At 37.2% G+C, this 14,132-nt stretch overlaps 1 protein-coding gene across 25 annotated transcripts in view; it reads right to left on the minus strand.

Moving 5' to 3' along the window:
• The window catches only part of LOC126764476 (FERM domain-containing protein 8), a 459,702-nt gene that overhangs the window by 337,562 nt on the left and 108,008 nt on the right, over window positions 1-14,132 (minus strand). For all 25 annotated transcript variants that reach the window (XR_007668006.1, XR_007668005.1, XR_007668007.1 and 22 more), the window contains 4 exons: window positions 11,634-11,980; window positions 11,413-11,574; window positions 11,171-11,359; window positions 10,989-11,118 (listed from right to left, as the gene is read on the minus strand). Coding sequence is in view for 22 of the 25 variants with exons in the window: in XM_050482181.1 (XP_050338138.1) it covers window positions 10,989-11,118; window positions 11,171-11,359; window positions 11,413-11,574; window positions 11,634-11,980 (828 nt within the window). In the remaining 3 variants the exon portion in view is untranslated. The remainder of the gene's footprint in view (window positions 1-10,988; window positions 11,119-11,170; window positions 11,360-11,412; window positions 11,575-11,633; window positions 11,981-14,132) is intronic.

A 14,132-nucleotide genomic window follows, 5' to 3' on the forward strand; every position in this document is an offset into this window, starting at 1 on the left:
TTTTTCACATGGGCGAATATACAAGGGATATATTTTGTTAGTTGCTATGCTCGTCCCAGCGTAGCAATTATAGTATTTGAAGAATTCCTCTTAAGGGTCTCTTTAGAAACCAGAGGCAAAACTCCAATTGTAATAGCGGGTGATTTCAACGCATGGTCGACTGCATGGGGCAGCAGATATACAAACCATCGCGGGCGCCTAATACAAGAATTCCTAAGTCAAATGAACCTAACAATAATAAACAGTGGATCGCAAAACACGTACCAAAAAGTAAACAAAGAATCCATAATTGGCATTCTGTTCGCAAATGATTCACTCAGCAGGCACATATAGTGGACGGTGTCAAATATATACACATTTAGTGATCATATGGCGATTATAGCTCAAATTTCGCACACCCCAGAGCCTGTTTATTGGTGGAATGTGGAAATTTCCACGCTGAGAAAGCTTTGTCACTCAGCTAGATGGCGTCTACAGCGTAAACAGGTTAAAACGAACGAAAATCGCCTAAAAGAAGAATTTAGAAGCCACAAGAAGCTTCTGAAGTCGGCAATTGCCCGGAGAAAAAAGTCATGTTTTGGAAAGCTCTGTAAAGAAGCAAACATAGACCCTTGGGGAACTGCTTACAAAATCTGTATGTCAAGTTTTAAAAATAAGCAGCAGCAACCGAAAGATGCATCTTTTATGGGAAAAGTCGTCGAAACATTATTCCCGAAATACGACCAGATTTCATATGCCAAGCGATAAAACGAAGCTGCAGAGTCATCCCCTTTAGTCACAGAAGAAGAGCTCCTGGCCATAGCAAAGAAAATAAAAAACAACAAAGCGCCTGGATTAGATGGCATACCTAATAGAGCCTTGAAGGAAGCTATAAGCTCAAAACCTCAACTGTTTGCTAAAATGTACAACGCTTGTATAAAGGAAGAGGTATTCCCCGACTCGTGGAAAGTACAACGTTTGGTTCTGCTCCCAAAACCAAAAAAAAAACCTGAAGAACCTTCATCGTACTGACCTTTGTGTATACTCGACACAATGGGTAAGGTATAAGGTAGATGATATAAACGCTCGAAAGTATAATACGAAACCGCTTGGAGTTAGTAATCCAGAAAGCCGGCGGATTATCAGAGAGACAATACGGCTTTATAAAAAAGAAATCCACTATTGACGCACTACGAAAAGTCGTCGATACTGCGAAATGTGCAGTAAGTGGGAAAAGATGGAAAGGTGGCACGAAAAAGTACTGCGCGCTGATCACCCTGGATGTCAAGAATGCGTTCAACACGGCAAAATGGGCACACATAATCGAAGCCCTGGAAAAAACTCGCGCCCCAGAATACCTCATAAACATTATAACGAGTTATTTTAAAAATATAAGGCTGATTTATGATACCAACGAAGGAGCCAAGAGCTACTCTATCTCGAGTGGAGTACCCCAAGGGTCAGTGTTAGGCCCGCTGTTATGGAACCTCATGTATGACGGGGTGCTAAGAAGGCAGCAACCAAAAGATGTGAAACTAATAGCATATGCGAACGATCTCATGGTGGTAGCAGTGGCAAAACAATTAGTCGACCTAAGAAGCAAATGCAATGAGTGGGTAAATGATCTACGGCACTGGTTCTCTTCTGTGAGTTTGGAACTGGCGGAGCAAAAACTGAAGTTTTACTTATAAGCACCAGAAAGGTAGAGGAACAAATAAAGCTCACCATAGGGGAGTGCGAGATTACTTCGCAGAAGCAGCTGAAGTATCTGGAGGTAATATTAGATTCTAAATTAAAATTCAAAGAACACCTGGAGTATTCCTCCAGTAAAGCACAATGCACTATCGAGAATGATGACCAATACAGGCTGTGTGCGTTCCAGCCGGCGATTCTTAATAGCGAAAGCAATGAGTTCCATAATACTATTCGCAGCACCAGTATGGATACAGGCAATGAATATAAAAGCGTATGCTAAACAAATAATTGCAGTTCATAGGCTTTCTGCAATTCCAGTAATAAGTGCTTTCCGGACTACATCAACTGACGCTGCTGAAGTATTAGCCAGCATGCTGCCCGTTGACATCAAGGGTGATGAACTCGAGCGTTTATATCATCTATCAGGGCCTAAAACAGTATCGACAAAGACAGAGGAGAGGAACAAGAGCATTAAAATGTGATAGGAGCGGTGGAATTCCTCATCCATCCAAAGGGCGTTGGACTAACCGACTTACACCGGACATCCACTCTTGGATTGATAGACGACATGGGGACCTAGACTTTTATCTGACCCAAATACTTAGTGGTCATGGGTGCTTTAGAAGCTACCTTTTCAGATTCCACAATGACATTAGTCCGAACTGTCCGACGTGTACAGAGCATATAGAAGACTCTGAACATGTATTATTTTATTGCCCTAGATTTTCAAATACAAGGGAAAAACTAAAAACCACACTCGGTGGTAGTTTTACAGTCGATAATTTAACACGAAGTAATACTTAATCGGTGGTCCCATGGGAGAGTCCTGAGTTGGGAGTAGGTTAGGTTTAGCGGTTTAAAGTTCCGCACTCCGGCTTTCGATGCTTCCCCCTACTCAAAAAACAAAAAAAAAAAAGACTTATGTTAGCTCCTTTGCTTATATTTTTATACGTTTATATGCAAACATGTGTATTCATATGAATTCTTTTTTTGCCTGTTTAAGAATACAGGTGCAATTGAATACATTTGCATTAATTAACTTTTTCAAAGCAATATTCTTAGTTAATGTGAAAATATGGCCTATTTTTTAATTATTTCTTGAATTTGATATATTAATGCTTACGTGTATACCTCATTATATATGTATAATATGTATACAACAAATTATCACAATATATTAAAAAAATTAAATATATTACAATAGTGATAAATGTACTAACATGTGCGCGCTGCTCATACATAAATATGCTTGCATGACATTAGCACATAAATAATACATAACTTACATACAGTTATGCGTACACATGTAGATATGTCACCCGAAAAATTACAAACATTGTTCTACAAAAACAACAATTGCCTCAAATAGCATATGCAGCGTCACAAGTCAATATGACAGCCAAATAGTCGATGCCCAAATTTGTAGAAAAACACACAACAACATATTCATTCATGAACGCAGGCGCACTTTCAGCAGGCAAACTTGCTTCATTCATAAAAACAAACACCATTACATCTCGCCAAGCATGCCTTTGTCTACAAGCGTCTTTTCGCGACGATGGCAATAGCTAAAAATCACAAATTGAACAATTTCTCTCATATGTATGAGAAGGAAAAAGTAACTACCCCGCAAAAATATGTAGTATTCAAATATATAAGAATAAAATTGACAACATAGTTTATTTGTCGATTATCAAGTCAAGAAATGTATAAGAGAAAATATTCAATATTCCTCTGATTTATGTGTACAGTTAGGCCCGGTTAAGTAGTACTCCGCTTAACCCTAGAACACACACCCTGGATACGTTTGTACCCGGGACCTTATTTTGCGGTTTTTTTAATGCTTATTCAACCGATTTCTATGGTTCCAGCGATATGGGCAAATAAAGTCAGGACATGCAACAGCGGATTTTTGTTTTTGTTGTTGTCCTGATAAGTGCAAAACAAAATAATATAATTTATAATAATATACTTGTAGAGTAACAACGAATACACATTTTGGTTTTTATTTCATTGAAATATTCTACCTGGTTCAAAAGATATGCGCAAAAAGATCGCGCAAGGTATAGGTACGTAGGTAGCAAATACACTGGTATAACTGGTTTTAGTATTTTATATGCAGCTGCAAGGGTTGGTTTCACACGAGGTGTTGTTATAAATGCTGCCTGTTGATATTTTCATTATTGTTTTGGTGCTCAAAAGTGTAAGAAGTGAAAATATAAGTGAAAATAAATATAACTGAAACTATAAATAACTGGATACGAAACGACTTCAAGAAGAAACGAATATTTATCAACTGCAGCATATACTAGAAAGTAAAAAATGTAAAATAAGCAACAATGTAAACATATACTAATTTTTTTATTATGCAGGCTAACTGAGGAACAGCGAGAATCATATATGTATACAATCTTTATTTGATGAAATTTGTAACGATGACGCTCCCTATGACTTTGACTCAGAAGATGAAGAAGAAATTCAAATCAATGAAATTGAAATTGCTGATGACGATGCTAAAGTTTCGCAAAGTGCCGCAGAAGTATTACCTGATAATGCGGACTATGAGGATGATGAAGAAGAAGATGTAGAAGAAAATAATGAATTACCTGCTAGTGCCGAAAAATTTGTTGCACGTGATGGTACTGAGTGGATGAAAGAACCAAATGTAAGTCGCCAGGTACTCAGACAAAATATTATAAGAGAACGTTCTGGACCAGCTAGATGCACTGAAATGTTGTCAATAGAGCAAACATTCAAATGTTTCATGAACGTTGAAATGGCTGATATAATTATGCGCCACACAAATAAGTTAGCAAAAGAAACTTATAATGCTTACAACAATGCGCATCCAAACACAACTCCTAAGTCATGGACACCTGTGTCAATAACAGAGCTGTATACATTTTTTGGCATACTTATTATGACTGGTGCGAACCATAGCAATGGAGAACATGTTCGAGATTTATGGAGCGTCAAAAACTATCCTTTATATCGCTCCACAATGGGAGTCAACCGTTTCTGTTCGATATTGCGGTTCCTAAGATTTGACGATAAAAGCACTCGTACAACACGCTTACTAACTGATAAAGCAGCACCGATCAGTGAGTTGTGGACGATGATGAACAATAATCTTGCTGCACATTAAAAGCCCAGCTCATGCTTGACGATTGATGAACAATTATTTCCTTACCGTGGACGCACACCGTTTACGCAGTACATACCGTCAAAACCTGCTAAATATGGTGTCAAGGTTTGGTGGATTTGCGATGCCACAAATGCATATCCACTGCATGGACAAATATATACTGGCCAAGCAGAAACTGGTAGGGAAATGAACCAAGGCGAACGAGTTGTGAAGGATTTGTCTGCTAAATACCAAGGGAGTGGCCGAAACATTACAATGGACAATTTGTTTACGACCTTGCCAGTTGCAGAACTGCTCACCTGGAAACTCACGATCGTTTGAACTTTGCGCAAAAGCAAATCATATATTCCTCAAGAAATGAAGCAGAACAAAAACAGGACAATTGGTTCAACGACATTTGGCTTCAAAAATAATGTGACAATGTGCTCTTATGTTCCCAAAAAAAATAAAGCAGTAATTTTGCTTTCGACCATGCATAATGATGCTGAAATAGCTGACTGTGGGAAACCTGAAATAATTGAATATTATAATTGTACCAAAGGTGGTGTTGATCGAATGGACCAAATGTTTGCGGAATATCCAACACAAAGACAAACAAAACGAGGGCCACTAGCGATGTTCTTCAACATGTTGGACATTACAGCTCTTGCAGCCTACATTGTCTACGATTTGAATAACCCTATGTTGCCTTGGAGAACAAACAACAAGCGTAAGCAAATCCTGCGCAGCTTGGCTGAAGCATTGTGTATGCCCATTATTGAAGCCAGAGCCATAAATCGTCAAGTCACGCGAAATTTTTCCACTAAAATTGCTATTGAAGCATATTTCAACCGACCGGTGGAATCAATGGTAACAACAGCAGCATCAACATCTGCCGCAGCGCGCACGCCAAAACCTGTGTCCGGATCTTGCTATTTATGTTACGCACAAGAGGAAAAACGGCGTAGAAAAACCAGAAAGCTGTGCGCCAAATGTAAGAAGCCAATGTGTCTTGAACATTCGGTCACATCAACAAATTGCTCTATTTGCCATGATTTTCCTTAGATACATATAAGATGCATTTTTATAATTTTTATAATAAAAGTATAATATAAAAAATGTTTTATTATTATGAGGATTTTTACTATTGGGGTACAAACGTATCCCGGGTGTGTGTTTACGTATATAATGTGTTTGGAAGGCTGTAGCTCCCGAACCAATGGTCCGGTCTGGTTCAAATTTTGAATTTGAACTCAAAACTAAATAATCTTCCTAAATCCGTTAGCGGTATAGAGGTATAGCGGTTCAAAAGTTACAACACTTCAAAGTTGAAAATGGATACATTTGTACCCGGGTGTGTGTTCTAGGGTTAAATGAAAATCATCCCTCTTAACTGCCTATGTCTTGGTCATCTCACGTTTGGTTTTTGAAATACAGAGAAACTATTGTTTCAAGTACCACTGGCTTAAGTATCCGCACTCACTTATGTGCCATATTATATTTTTATTTTTAACAAACCACAAAAATGTGTATCTTTGATTGTGGCACATAACCGGGATTGATTGTATTTGTCAAGGAATGTAAAAAATATTTTTACGCGGCTCGCAAAAATCAGCGTCGATATGTATGCACGCTCATACATATACATAATATATGTATGTACAGATAGTATTTACACAAGTTTGTTGGTAAAGCTGTTAGAGCGGCAAGGGAAACGGTGACAGTCGGCGATCGTTCGCTTCTTTCTTCGAGGCAGCTCGGATTTTCCACCAACAATACAATGTTGTGACGCTTCGTCGCCCCGTCGCACATATGAGCATTTAGTCTCAAAAACCGGAGAAAATTATTGAAAGTGATTTTATGAATGAAAATGAATAAAAATGCATGATTAAATATAATAAGGCAATATATTAAAATAAAACAAGTAAGGAAGGACTAAGTTCGGGTGCAAGCGAACATTTTATATTGAATATATGTATTTGTGAAGGGGGTAGTGCCGACCAGATTTTATCTATTTTCGCTCATCCCACATACTGCTAAAATGCCACATACTCAAAAAAATGTTCCCTCGGTTTCATTTAGGTACCATACATACAATCAGCAATCATATGGAGCAAGGTCAAGTGGATGTCCGAAACTCTTGGTAAAAGTTTGGGGTTTGTGTTGTAGGGGTCAAGTTTTCGCGCAATTGTATCTAGTTTAGGCGCAAAGATACACCGTTATGTTCTGCAATTTTCAATGAGACTTGGCTCAAATATTGGCGGATATATCCAACATAAAGTGACCTAGAAGTTCTAAAATCTTTATATTAGGTATATGGGGGCTCAGGAAAGTATTGACCCGATTCGACCCATTTTTGACACAATGAAATACTATTCTAGAGGCTTGAACAGTTTTGGTTGGATTTAGACAATTATTGGTCAAAAGATAGCGTTCTTTAAGGAGCTATACCAGTGTGACACTTAAAAAAAAAATTTTTTTTATTTGCTTTTTCGAGAGCTTATAATTCCATAAATATCCTGTGAAATCGGGAAGGTCGTCACTTGAAAAGTTTTTGGATGGCAGCGTTCTAAGGAGCGACCGCTCGGAGATGCAAACATATATAAGTGAAACTTTAAACGCGTTTTTCTCGAAGCGACATTTTTCAAAAGTGCTGGCGTCATAACTCAACGAGAAATTGACCGATCGACTTCAAATTAAAACTAAGTATTTTCGAATACATTTACTATACAATGACCTACGATATTTTTGATTGGTTGAAAATTGTCCATTTGGCATTAAAAAACGACAATTTTTTACCTAACAAAACGAATATTTTTTTCAAAATTGCGCCATTTTGTTAATTATTGGTATTTTTTAAAGATGGTAGGCCATTGTATAGTAAAAATCCTTAAGTTTAATAAACTTTTCAAATGTGTTTGTTTCAGCAACTCATTCGGCCGGAATCATGCCAGCAGTTGGGGCATTTTTTTTGGCTCCTCCGAAGACAACCCATAACTCCTTTATTTTTCAACATTTTTGTTAAAAAAAATCTTAAAATATAGATGAAAATATACCTTATTACGTTCAAAGAAGTAAGAAATATTCAATGTCGTACTTTCTCTTATAAAATTCACGAAAGTCGCCTAACTTTTCATGCGTCACTCTAGTATAGCCCCTTGAGGGAATTATTACCGCAAAATTTTATTCCGTTATATTAATTAATTCTTTATTTGTGTACTGGGAAGTGAAAGAATCAAGTGGAATTTTAAATTGTGTTATATGAGAAGTAGGCGTGGTTGTAGTCCGATTTCGCTCATTTTCACAGAGTGATACAGGAAAAGGAAAATAATGTTACGTTCCAAATTTTGTCGAAATCGGTCAGTCGGGTCCTGAGATATGGGATTTTACCATAAAGTGGGCGGTGCCACGCCCATTGTCCAATTTTCATAGCGGCTCCGATAGAGCCTCCTTATACCATCTATTTACCAGCCGTATAGAATAAATAAGCAGAATTTCAGTATTTAATTAAAAAAAAATAAATAAAGAAGTACTCATTTTATGAACTGACCAACTTTTTTCAACGCGCTTTTTTTAAAGGCCTGAAGGTCATTTATTCAGTGGCGTAGCTACAACTTCGGCCGCCCGGGGCCAAGGATGTTCTGCCGCCCCCCCTTATCTACCTATCTACAAGTTTCATAAGGTGGTTCGAACAAAAGTAAATTTTTACAAAATTCGCAAATTCTGAAGTTGCAAAATTCTCACAATACGGTTTTTGTTGATAGTCAATTTACAAGACATCTTATTAAAAGCCATAGAAAAAACCCATTTTCGCCCTATATCTAGTACACTTTTGACACAATTCGCAGGAATTTTTGCCCGAATTGGAGTTTTTAAATACCATTTTGCCGCCCCCAAGACGTTGCGCCCGGGGCGACGGCCGCCTTCGCATGCCCGGTCGGTCGACACATTGACTCATTGACAAAATGTGAGCTTCGCCACTGGTTGTCCGGGTCAACGGAAATTTAGCATGAAGCATTGAGTGTACATATTTACATATATACATATATATGTTGCATGTAGACAAATTTACAAACATTATGCGTATGGTCTGTCATATTTGTTTACATGCTCACATAATTATATATGAGCACATGTGCGGCCGCTCGATCTTTTAAGATGATATCAAAACTTTTAATGTAAATGTATAAATTTAAAACTAATTACCTTGAACTTATATATATTATTATGTGAAATACATATGTGGGTAAATTTTAATATACATACATACTTATGTATATACTAAGTATATGCTTTGACACCAAATATGTACCGATCATCTTATATATTATATGCCGAGTCGGTTGCGCATAGAAAATAAACGAGTCTGTAGACGTACATTGCTTTACATTGAAATTAGCATTATATTTCTCATTTAACACTAAAAATGTTCAATTCTGCTATTTTCGAGTCCCCTGCTGCAAAACTCAGGTGAAACACGCTTAAAATTTGTCTGTGGTGAAACTCCCTCATCTCTGCCGAGTACCCCTGCGAAAAATTACGATATCCAAAACGTGAACCTTCTCTATGATAAACGTTCTCTGTGTTCGTAATAAAGTTAACCGATTTGTAAACGTTGTTCATGCGTAAGTCTTTCCAAAATGAAATGCTAAACCATACTGAACAACAATAACATGACAACTTGTTATCTGCCGAATCGGCTATTGAAAAGAGTACATCTACTTGGATCACCCGTTATATCTAGTGATATAATATTATAAAATAAAAATAAATAATATAATAACATAAAAACAAAGCATTCGTTTGTTTATGTTTCGCCTTCTCACATTAGCTCGCCTTCGAACGGATGTTCTTAGGCTACCCAGAGGATACTTGGTCAAAGACCGGAAGTAGTGAGCTGCTTGAGCCATGTTTAAAAGAATCGTTTCTGGCCACTCCCAAGTGAATGGCGATCAGACAACTTTCCTCACTTGCGTGAACTTCTACACATGACTCCATCCTCTTCTTCTTCAACCTGCTTCTGGAGAAAATAGTTCGAGCTGCAGAACTAAACAGAGAAGGTACCATCTTCTATAATAGTGTACAGCTGCTGGCGTATGCCCGCCATGTATGTATGTAGATAATTTCGTCTATTTAGGAACCAGCATTAACAATACCAACAATGTCAGCCTGGAAATCCAACGCAGGATTGCTCTTGCCAACAGGTGCAACTTCGGACTGAGTAGGCAATTGAAAAGTAAAGTCCTCTCCGATGAGTCGACGTTACGAATTTTCGAGAGAAAAGTTCTGCGAAAGATTTATGGTCCTTTGCGCATTGGCCACGGCGAATATCGCATTCGATGGAACGATGAGCTGTACGAGATATACGACGACATTGACATAGTTCAGCGAATTAAAAGGCAGCGGCTACGCTGGCTAGGTCATGTTGTCCGGATGGATGAAAACAATCCAGCTCTGAAAGTATTCGACGCAGTACCCGCCGGGGGAAGCAGAGGAAAAGGAAGACCTCCACTCCGTTGGAAGGACCAAGTGGAGAGGACCTGGCTTCGCTTGGAATATCCAACTGGCGCCACGTAGCGAACGAACTTTTTATCTGTATGTTAAGTTAGATCAGTCTGATAGGCTAATGAGCAATGAATAGACCAGCTTTGGTCCTTTGTGATATCAAATGACCAGATGGGACGATGTTACGCTTGTCGCGAATTTCATCAAACTCTGTGGCCTCACTAACGATACATCTTCCAGGATGGGGGTTTTAAACGATTAAAGCGTAGCAATCACAGCACAAAAGATTCTCCACTCCAGTGTCTACTCCTGACATTAAATGCAGTCTTCTCTATCTGTCAGTCTCTTTCTACAGGCCTTTGCCGCTACCAGACTATGACCAGTGAGTATTCCAATCATGTTTCTTCAGTCTAGAGGTGGCAGGTTTAGTAATAATTCAAGAGCCACTGTTGGAGTGGTGTTTATAACTCACATTATGCATAGCGATGCGGGCTCTGAACTACCTATATGTTAACTAAATTAAAAGAAGTGCATAATTTCGGAAAAGATTTGCAATCTTTTCTTATAAGACTTTTGGTTCTAGTCGTACTTAATCCGTTTTACTTAGTAGTGCTTTTTATCCTTAAACTGGTGCTCAATAATATGTAGTTATTAAAAATATTAACACTTAATAGGTAATACTTACACACTCTAAAGGATCTATAATAAATATTCCACGTTCATTGACTGCTATAAGAACTCTTACATCTTTGTGACTAACCAAACTCATTAGACCGCGAACCGGTTGCTCCATTTGCCCGTGGAAAAAAACAGCTCTATTAACAAATGCAAAAGTTACTTTAAATTTAGTAATCTTAAATTATTTACCCATAAAATGGAAGTGCCCAGCAAAATTCCAAATACTTGCGCATAAGTTTCTTTGTTGTCGCAGTTGAAGGAACACGTTTGAGTTGTTCTAAAAGCTTAACTTCAGCCGAATTCTTTCGACTGACTGGTAACCAAGCCCAACTCATACTCCTTGCAACATGTTGCGGTAGGAATCTTAACTGGTTTTCTCTGAAAATTATGTTGTTAGTCAAAAATAAGTAAGATATCCTGTTTTACTGTACCTAAGAAAACCAATGGTGTGTGTATGAGAATTATATGGACCCAATTCAATTCTTGCCTGTATACCACCTAACATAAAAGCATGGGACGATTCCATTACATATCGACCAGATAAAACATTATACTTGGCTTCTTCGTATAATAACTCTAAAATGCGTTGGTCTCTATACGAAAAAATAGTGTTAAATTACTTATTAAAATGAATAAAAAAATAAATTCGTACTTAATTTTCTCTTCGTCACGTTTTGAGAAAAAAACATTTCGTTTAAGCATTATCATGGGATCATCAAATTTTTTTTCAATTGCATTGCCGCTGCTGAATTTGTCTAGTAGAGATTGCCATGCTACTCTAACAGCATAAGGTCGGTGATGTGATTTCAACTGTATATCTAAGAGTCCACTCGTCATCCATAATCCAAAAATACTTTGCGCTAGTAACTTGTTCGCAATACCTAACTCTTCACATCCCAAAGCAGCAGCTAGCATTACTTGTGTGGGACATTGAGATGTTCCTTCTATTTCCATATGTACAGCAATGCGCGACATCAAATATACGCATGTCGGTATTACCTAAATTAATTATATCTTATTTTAATATAATTATTATGTTTTTTGTATATTAAAGATTCACGTGTAATACTAATTTTTTTTTAATATGAAATTGCACCCTTCGTTTAAAATATTATTAACAATTTGGATACAAGAAAAGTGTTCAAGGTGTACGGACGTGTTTTTTAAATCGCTCTGTGTATTCTGATTTTTCAAAAAGTAAACAAACGATAATAATATATTAAAAACAAATAATGAAATAAAAATCAGTGCTCACAAATTAATTATAATAAACATAAAAAAATAGTGCATGAAATAAATACATAGACAAAAACACAAAAAAAAAACAATAATGAGTGCTTCGCTGCCTCACCATTCCTTAAATGCCTACTTTAGCTTTGCCGAGCCAATAAAAACAACGCCAGACAAAAAATATGTATCGACGATGATGAGTCATCGCAGCGATCAGCTGAAATAGAAAGTAGCAAAGTTCGCAGTCAGCAGAAGCAGCAGTAAACAGCAAGCGGGCAACACCAAATCCCCTGACTGCTGGTACCAGCAAGCACCCGGACAGCGAAGGAAAGCAAAATGCAATACAGACTGGTATTGATGGCTACATTAATGTAAAAAGGAAAGCGAGTCCTATTAAATCAGCGGCCAATACAAAAAAATTTCAAACCAGCAATCCAAATGGTAAAAGGCCAGAAATTCTTGATGGCAACAGATTTGCCTTACTGAGTAAAAAGTCTAACGAAGCAAAGGGTACCACCACAGTCGTGAATGCCAAACCCCATCCAATATATTTAGTGTAGCTCAAATGCGCTTGTTTCCAAAATAAACAATATAATAGGCACAAACAATTTTTGCATTGTGACCTTGAAAAAAGGTATCATAGATGAAACAAAAATTCAATCATATACTGAAAAAAGTTTCATGGATATTGTAAAATTCTTATCAAATAATAACAAGAATTCCTAGACTTACCAACCGAAGAGCTCTAAAGGCCAAGTTATTGTTATAAAAGGGATAGAGTCTTCGATCGACTCTAACGATGTTAAAAATGCATTCGAAGAATGCGGTTTTAGTATTAAAACAGCTGTAAATATTTTTAACAGGAATAAAGTCCCACAACCAATGTTTAAAATAGAATTGATGCCAAATTCTAATGAATCAAAAAAAAACGAAAGACATCCAATTTACAACTAAAATGTCTGCTCCATCTCTGAATATCAGTTGAGGAACCACATACAAGAAATGGTCCAGTACAATGCACAAACTGCCAAGAGTATGGACACACGAAATTATATTACACCGTATGCAGGTGGCATTTACATCCCTTATCCATATGTGCTCATAAAAAATAGGATTTAAATAAAAAATGTAGCAATTGTGGAGGAAATCACACTGCAAACTATAGATGTTGCCCTTATATAAAGACTCAATATTGTATTACACATTTTATGTCTACAATGCAAAATATGATTCAAGCGATAATCAAATCAGAAAACAAAGTGTTGCAAATTTTTTAAGTAAACAATGAGTGTATTGAACATTGGTTAATGCAATACTAACGGTGTTAACCAACATAAATTGGAACTAATTAGATTTCTGGATGAAAATAATATTGATGTAATGCTATTGTCAGAAACTCATCTTACGAACAAAAACAATTTCTTTATACCGGGATTTAGACTCTATGTTACAAACCACCCAGATGGAAAGGCACATGGAGGAACAGCAGTGTTGGTTAGAAAACGGTTAAATCACCACACATCAGAATCTTATGCCACCGCGCAATTACAAGCTACAACAATAACTATTAAAAATCGCTGCGGGGACTTAAATCTGACGGCCATATACTGCCCACCTCGGTTTAAAATTACAGACATCCAATTCAAAGACTTTTTTGGAACACTAGGCCATAGATTTATAGCAGGTGGAGATTACAATGCAAAGCACACGTATTGGGGCTCACGGCTAATTAATCCGAAAGGACGACAGCTGTATCACACTATTATAAATAGGCACAATAACCTTGACATAATATCTCCTGGTAAGCCGACATATTGGCCTAGTGATCGTAAAAAAATACCAGATTTAATTGATTTTGCTGTAATCAAAAATATAGATAAATCGCTTATAACAGCTGATACAAGTACTGATCTATCTTCTG

This window comes from Bactrocera neohumeralis, unplaced genomic scaffold (genome assembly GCF_024586455.1).
Source record: "Bactrocera neohumeralis isolate Rockhampton unplaced genomic scaffold, APGP_CSIRO_Bneo_wtdbg2-racon-allhic-juicebox.fasta_v2 cluster09, whole genome shotgun sequence".
NCBI lineage: Eukaryota > Metazoa > Arthropoda > Insecta > Diptera > Tephritidae > Bactrocera > Bactrocera neohumeralis.